The 8544-nt window shown below is 40.1% G+C and overlaps 1 protein-coding gene across 2 annotated transcripts in view; it reads left to right on the forward strand.

Moving 5' to 3' along the window:
• Window positions 1-7608, forward strand: part of pde8b (phosphodiesterase 8B) — a 45672-nt gene extending 38064 nt beyond the window's left edge. For both annotated transcript variants that reach the window (XM_005720100.2, XM_005720101.1), the window contains exon 22: window positions 3861-7608. In XM_005720100.2, coding sequence (XP_005720157.1) covers window positions 3861-3970 — 110 coding nt within the window. In that variant the 3' untranslated portion in view covers window positions 3971-7608. The remainder of the gene's footprint in view (window positions 1-3860) is intronic.
• Window positions 7609-8544: the final 936 nt, after the last annotated feature.

An 8544-nucleotide genomic window follows, 5' to 3' on the forward strand; every position in this document is an offset into this window, starting at 1 on the left:
GATAAAACCTAAACGATACCCATCCCTACTTGCTTTGATTTCAGTTTAAAGAAGCTCCTCCATTAATATCTTCAAATGGCTGCTGATTTATGTATTAATGGTTTCTTTCTCTGTTAAGCCAGGTTTTAGTTTTCAGGATCTGAGCGCATTCACATATAACTCTTCTGCTGCACAAAATCATTACTATGAGTGCAGTTTGCTCCAGTTTGTTATCATCACTGAACAGTTTGCTCTCCTCTAACTTTACAGCTGGGCTTCATTTGTTGCATTAGTAAGGTAGAGCTTAACAGCTTGCACATGTAAAACTTATTCACCTACCAGAGAAAATATGCTGAAAATAAAAGCGTTAATGAAAACGTGACTCTTCCAGCTGTCTGTTCAGCATAAGTTACCATAGTGATTTAGCCAGGTAGAAAGGGAGCCACTTTCATGACACAGAAGACTCTACCTCCAAGCTCGTCGTAGCTCACTAACCTATTAATCTTGCTTCCTGCTACAGCCTTATGGTCAGCTCTAATGTTCCTCAAGCTGTATTTGTGCATGTGGTGGGGCGCATTATCCCACTTGATTTTGGATAGGGGGATAAGTAACATCCGCATGAATGCCAGGACCTACCCTGTCCCAACAGGAAATTGCATTGTAACATGATTAATGTTACTTACTGCAATGTTGTGTCTGCTCAGTGTAACCTTTCTTTGGGGACACTAAACCAGTCTGGGTTAAGACCTCTGAATCACTTCCCACATTTCCAGTTTGTTCCATAACTCAAATGCAATAATTGAAACAATTAGGCATTTCAGTCCAACTAAAACAAAACCTCTGACAGTGCCATCTTGACTCCTGGCCTCTTTTATTGCCGTCAGTGATTTTTTTCTTAGTAGATTGCAAGAGAGAAAATGACAGGAAAGAGATAGTGAGAGAAAGTGATGATGAGTGGAACGGGACAGTATGCTGCTTGTACTAGTTCCCCATTCCCACTGAATTCCCCTCTTAGCATAGTCTCCCCGAGAGGCAGCTTGTTTACTGTCAGCTCTGATGTCACGGAAAGATTCCAAACGCCAGTGGGATGAGGAGAAATTACAAGAGTATCAGGGGAGTGGAAGTCAGGGAAATAGTGGCAGGGATGAGGGTGGAGGGGTTGGCTACAATCACTCAACAAGCAGCCGAGCAGAACTTCACTTGCACATAAACACTAAAACACACATGCAGCCTCTTTCAATTCACCAGGGTCACTGTCAGGACAAGGCAGGGGTCATTGTTAGTTCCACAGATGCAGTGTGGCTCATCAACAAGGCCGGAAACAAGGATGTAAACAACACAAGCCGAAGCTGTGGTGCCTCAGGCTGTGGGTGTGTGTGAGAGAGGCAGAGAGACCTTTGAGCCCCAGCTGACCTTTAATGTGGGAGAACCATTGTAGAGTCTATGTAGCATTAGCAACTGTACACAAACTGACTGCACATAGCCTGCTTACAAATGTTAACAGTCCGTGTGGAATGATAACAGGAAGTCAGTGGCAAATGTAGGTGTTTATCCCTGATTTCCTGTTTTTGTGTGTCTGTGTGTGTGTGTTTGTTTGTTACTTTGTTTTTTGTTTTGTTTTTTGAAAATATAATTTACATATGTGTTTGTTGCATTCTCTCTACTGGGATTATTCATGGTTCTTTGAATAATCTGATATTTTGAGACTTGATACATTAAAATTACTTGTATAGATATGAGACATATGACCAACCAGGCTATGTCTGCAGGTGTCCCTTTAATCTTTTGCCAGCTGTCATCTGTCACCATATATGTTTCACATTTTTTAAAACCACTATCAGGTGAAATGAATAAAAACTACAGTGTCAACGGGAACAGTAAGTTTTTTAGTTGCAGTCTTAGGCTTCAGTCACACAGGGATAGGGGCCTAGAGGCCAGTCACTTGGGGAAAAAAACATATACCGAGACCAGTTGCGTGCGGTTGCTGGCAGTAGCTGTGAAAGCGATTGCTAATGCCCCAGCTGTGCAGGCCAAGAGACCATTCAGTGACCCACTGGTAACCAGAAATGGCTAGGAAAAGTGCGTATTCCACAACCGGCTGCTGAAGGTTATTGCCAGTTGCTAGCAAGAAATTGCACATAGCTATAAAAAGCACTCTGATAATGCTTTGATTGACATGGATTTGTCTGCAAACACTACAAAGACACTAATCATACTGTAAAGAGTTTTGAGGACAACCAGAATGCCTTCTAGTTGCACCCTTTGCACCTTTGGTTGAAGCTTTTAATGCTGAAGGCTGATGTTGTCCATTTCCAGTAACTGACAACAACCTCCAACAACTATTTGCCAACTAGTCAGAGAGTAGACATTTTTCCTAAGTGACCGGAGGTTGCCAGGGTTCTCACCACCTTTTACAGAGGCACCATTGAGAGTGTGTTGACAAGCAGCATCTCTCTCTGGCACAGGAACAGCAGTGCTTCAGACAAAAAGGCCATGAGAAGAGTGGTGAGATCAGCTGAGAGGACTATTAGGGTCACACTGCCATCTATTGAGGGTCCAGCCAAACAACACTCCTTATCCAGAGCAAAAAACATCATCAGGGACACCTTCCGCCCCAACCCCAGCCTGTTCTCACTTCTGCCCTCAGGCAGACGGTATCATAGCCTGAGGTGCAGGTCGCACCTCAGGCGCTTTCCACCAGCCATCGAACTGCTGAACAGCACAAAAACAGCTTCTATTCTCTAGATTATTATACTCTACCAATCGGTCAACAAAAAAATTTCAGTGCAATCAGCATTTCTCTTTTGCAGTAATTGAATTGTTTTTTTATTTGTGCTTTTTAAATATGTACCACTGACTTTATATGTATTTATTTATTTAATTATTATATTTGCCTTTTTTTTTAACTCTATTGACATTTTTATATGTCTTTATGTAAGCTTGTGCTACGTAATTTCATTCTGCATTGCGTCTTTGAGGTAGTGCTGAATGACAATAAAGTAAATCTTGAATCTTGGGGTGTCAACAAATAGTCTCTCAGCTTGTGTGAAGTATCCAAGAGTCTGTGACAAGGGCTGATTTGTGAAGGCTGGAAGGCAGAAGGTTTCGAAACAGCAGTTCCTTTGTTGTGTCCCTGGTATTTATTGTTTAGATCCCAGTGCCAAAAAACAAACCATGGACAAAAAACCAGTGAATCAGTGACGTGGTCACTGGCGGCAAACACTAACTCATGCTTGTGGGGAGTGAAGGCTGGTCTGTCTGGTCATTTCTTAATTCTGCTTGTATGACAAAGGTGTCAAAGTAATGTGTGTGGGGCTATATAAGTGTAGACCAGTCAGAGTGCTCATGCTTACCTAATTAATCACCAAATATGGCATCAATGTCCGAACTGGATCATAAAGTAATGGCCGTGTATGAGAAATGTGATGTTTCTTTTTCGTCACATGGACAGCTAGATGAACTGCTTACCTGGAAAACCATGGGACTATGAGAAAAAGGCACTGCGCACATTACCTATTACACACACCAAATCTGTCCAAAAGTGGTTTGAGGAAGATTACAAAGAAGTCAAGATGATGATTTGGCCTACAAATGTTCTGATTGAGAAATTGTGGGATGTAATGGAAAATCAAGTCCAAACCATGGACGGTTTTATCTCCTGCCTTTCACACTTTGGTGCCAGATATCACAGGATATCGTCCACTGTCTTTTGTCTGAGCTATTTTGGTGAAACCAAGAGGATCTGTGCAATATTATTTCAATGATTTAATGGTTTGAATTTATAATTAGTTACTAACTATGACTGAAATCTGCCTAACAACACACATCTGTGTAGCCATGTTTGTTTTTAATTCTACCAACTTCAATGTGTCTCCTTGCAGCCTTTGCCACTCTTCCTGGCTTAATGGAGCACCTGTCAGAGAACTACAAATACTGGAAGACCTTGGATGAGATGAACTGTAAGAGTCTACGTCCTCCGCCTCCTTCGTGACCGAGTCCACATCCCCTCCTTACATATATCACTCCAAGCAGGGTAGGACAGTGAATGAAGCCCTGCGGTGGAACAGTTACTCTTTTCAGCTGGGATTTGACAGAAGTCCGTGACCTCTCAGGGGTTCCTGGATACGGCCTGAAAATTTTATAATCGGAAGAACACAGATATGCCGTTTCCATCTCAAATCACAGCCTCTTGTATGGTTCTAGCTGGAGGTGGTACCAGTAGAGAACAGGTGGTCACTGGAGGCTGTCTCCCTGTTGCCACTTTATGGCCCCCTAAAGTATATCTTGATAGCACCTCCATGGTACAGTGTGGACCTCATGGGTCACCTGACAATCTGTACCATACAGTGTAATACAACAGAAACCTGCACTTTAGCTAATCATGACATCTTACATTTTGAACTCCCTTTTTGTTGACTTTGCTTTTGGAAGTTTTCTTTAAAGCAAATATTTCCTTTCTGTATCTGTATACTGCTATAAAAGAAATATGGAAAGTAAAACGTGACAATTGCCAGAGGCACTGACTGAAAACAAGAATCTGAAGTGATCTGGGCATGCATTTTAGTACAAGCGAGTGCAAATCTCCATACTTCCTTTTTCACAGTTCCAGCTAGTAAAAGGTGCTTAGCTGGAATTAATCTTTGCATTAGCTGTGAAACAACGTAGAGACTTGTGTCTGGGACCAAATTCCCTTCAATCCCTGTCCATTTGCCCTGTTCAAACAAAATCTAAAAGAAAGGGCACTTCCAGGAGTACTTACCTATGTACCAGGGTACAGTCCACAGATTGCCGATTGTAGGGCTATTTTCGTGACAAATGCTGGATCCTGAGATCATATAGCTGCAGAATACCTTGTAAAATGCCACCTGATAACCTACTGTCATTTCTTCTACATCACCATCTTATGTGCACTGTGAAAGCAGCTAGTGAGGATAATGAAGATCCTTGTCAAACCTGCATGTCCGAACAAATGGAGGAACAGAATTGCACTGTATCAGAGCCATTTAGTTACCAGATGTTACACTCATAGCTTTGTGACACTAACTGTAGACATTTTCACTCCTCCTAAAAATGATTGACTTGCGAGTATTTGAACAACATAGTTACAGGCTTTCTATTTGAGCCTATGCTTGGCAATTGGTCGGGGTACAGTGTGTCAGGTTTTGTAGTTGACATGTTTTTAGTGATGAAATGAAGCCCACATTGACCTGACAAACAGATGAAGGAGCTGCTGAGCCGTGTTTAGATTGTAAAAGCACGGCTGCAAAGCCAGCATCTCTCTCTCGTTTGTGTTTTTTGCTTAAGCAGTTTTACTTAGGCTTGAATCCTGCAACCAAAATTCACACTGAAGACATTTGGCCCCTTTTTCGGTGGGGTGGGTGTCATTTGAATGATATGGCTTCCATCTACAGGTGGTAGACTCTAAATTTGTCATGTTGTCCGTGAATCAAATCAAACCAACACAAAGGCCCAATTTCAATCTGGCACTTCCACTGTGTGGAAGAGTCTGTTAATTATGAAGGAGGGCAGAAATAAAGCGGAAAAAGTCTGGGATGCCCTCACCTTTCTCAGGTGAAAACAGGTACTTCCAAACAGCTCCTTTGGAGATGTGCGCCGCTATGAGATGAATGTATTAATATGTCCATGACATATTGGAAAATACGCCGTGTTGTGTTTCAGTTTGATTCAGGTATTTTTAACATGCTCCAGGTCGTTATGGTGATTTTACATACTGCTCTCTGTTATTAGAATTTGTTGCAACAAAAATAAGAACAAATAAATTCAGATGCACTTTTAAAAACATGTACAAATGTAGAAAACTTCCACAAAAGTGTTTTTCATACTGAGATAGTCTTCAAACAGTCCTTCTTATCTGTAAGTGTGTTTCCTCCATGTAGCGAGTAAGTCAGCACAGGTGCACACTTGGTGTTTTGCGGACTCTAGAGCCCACCACCACATAATGCTTGTTGGAACAGCACTTAATGTGGCCTCCACAAAGTGCAAACAAAGTGAAAGGGTGTAGGTGGCTGGACTGGAATTGGTTTAGTATTATATTTCATCCTACTATGACTGAGGATGGAATACTACTATAATAATACTAGTCACTAGACTTGGATATTTAAGATCACCTCTGTTAAGCTTTAATATCAGAAGGTGAAAACAGCACTGGAATCCACTACTGCCAGCAGCAGAATCTTTAAAAGACTTTCATAATAAATTATTTTACAAATTCAAAAAATCAAAAGGGCGATATCCAGATATCTATAGGCTACTACTGTGGTGAACTTCTGTAATTACCAGTTCTTGTCCCAACTCTCCAGCTCAGCTGCTGGTCTACATGTGCAAGTATGTGCGTGGTAATCCAGGAGACGCACATCAAGCAGTATTAACCAAAGGCACAGAGAGCTCTTTAAGGTGCCTTATTCTTTGGTCATCTTTACAGAACACAAGTATTTTTGTTGAAACATTTCCTCCTCTAGACATAAAAACAAAAACAAAATAAAAATAAAAAATAAAAACACAAAAAGAAGAAAAGCCATATGTGTTTTAGATGTTTTTAAAACTAGGATATTTGGCCTGATGCATCACGGTCTGTGCTACAGTTCTGAGTTAGTCAGTGTTGACGGCCCCCGAAGCTTTTTCCATGTATTTTGTACAACTACGAGATTTTTAACGACAGAAGCTGAACCAGGTGCAGTTGGATAAAACGCACGTTCCTTGTTTGTTCACCTCCATGTTCGATGTATTCACACTGATGTTGTCATTATGCTGACGATGAAGGTCTTAATCAACGCCTTAATCTTGTTACGTCTCACTGTGTAGCTCTGCTATTGTTGCAATACACTGTAAACTACCTAATGTATCTGCTGTTCTTGTAAATACTCGGCCAATATTATTTTCGCTTTGCTTTTTACATATTTTGCTTTCATACCTTTTTATTGTGGATGTTATGTGTTGCTGTTAATTTCCAAAGTTATGTTTGTTCGGGGTTTTTTAGGGTGACTTGAAAAGCGGCTCCACCTCTGAATGTTTCATAGCTGCTATCGTTGACTATGAGAAGATATTTTTGCTAGTATACGATGAAGATTTCTATTCACACAGACAATACTTCAGATTTAAATGTCAGACAGCCTTTTCCATGAGCAGTAAAAAGCAGAATATGATGAGCTCAGTTACATTCGATTACAGCTGGTGACATAACGCTTTGCTTTGAATCTACTGAGCCAGAAGCAGATTGTATAACAGCTTGTTATATAAAGAGAAGCTTTCATCACTTACAAAGATTTCGATTTCCCTCTCATCAATAAAACTGTTGGCCGTGACTGCAAGAACGTGCCAGTTCTATCTTTTCTATCATTTACAACCATGACAATAATTAGAAAGTGACTGATAGATAGTATAGAGTGCGGAAAAATATTTTTTGAAAAATATGAGGGTCATTGGCCATGAGAACTGTAATGTTTTCAAAGATGTTACTGCCTCAAGCATAGTAGTTACAAAAGCTTTCCGTAAGAGCCGCCATGTTTGTTGAAAAGGTTTAATGTATTTTGCTCTCTCTGGTCTTATTTTGATGTTTTCTGTCAAACACAAAGTTGTATTGTGAGAGACAATTAAAAAGTTCTTTCAATATAAAGTTGTTACGTTTTTGGCACAAAGATGTTTTACAGGAATCCTTTCGAGCTGAAATGTTTGCCTTCTTCCCAAAAGTTGGAGGACAAAATCTAAACGACACATCTTTACAAAATAAAAGGAGTCACTTACCAGCATCCTGAAATCTAACTGAATAAGTTATGTGTATTTTGTTTAAAGGTATTTACTAATGTTTTTTAAAAATTGTTGGAAAAGATTCCAAAATTAACTAAAACTGTCCACCATCTCCGATCTGTGAGACATTAATTGACATAAACTACAGCTGGGATGTATTTTTATAATATAATATAATGTTGTACAAAACATGTTGTGATCAGGATGCAGTGCATCAAGTCCTTTAGTTGACGTGTTGATTAAATAAAGCCCACATTGGGCTGACAAAGGTGGGAAGGAGCTGCAGAGTCAGCATCTCTCTCTCGTTCGTGGTTTTTGATTAAGCAGTTTTACTTCGGCTTGAATTCTGCAACCAAAATTCACGCTGAAGACATTTGGCCTCTTTTTTCCAGTGGGAGGGATTTCTATGTTTTGACTTCCATCTAGTGGTGTTCTAGAGGTGATACACACTTTTATGCTACAGTTCTGAGTCGGTGATGATGCTCCCAAGACTTTTTCCTATGTTTTGTACAACTACGAGATTTTTAAAGCCAATATTATTTTTGCTTTAGCTTTCTACATATTTTGCTTTCATACATTTTTATTGTGGATGTTATTGTGGATGTTATGTGCTCCTGCTGTTTTTCAAGGTGACTTGAAAAGCAGTTCCACCTCTGAATGTTTCATAGCTGCTATCACTGACTATGAGAAGATATTTTTGCTAGTATACGATAAAGATTTCTATTCACACAGACAATTTAAATAGTCTTTTCCATGAGCAGTAACAAGCAGAATATGATGAGCTCAGTTACATTCGACTAC

Source organism: Pundamilia nyererei, unplaced genomic scaffold (assembly GCF_000239375.1).
Source record: "Pundamilia nyererei isolate P.nyererei 1_Seehausen unplaced genomic scaffold, PunNye1.0 scaffold00002, whole genome shotgun sequence".
In the NCBI taxonomy this organism is placed as follows: domain Eukaryota; kingdom Metazoa; phylum Chordata; class Actinopteri; order Cichliformes; family Cichlidae; genus Pundamilia; species Pundamilia nyererei.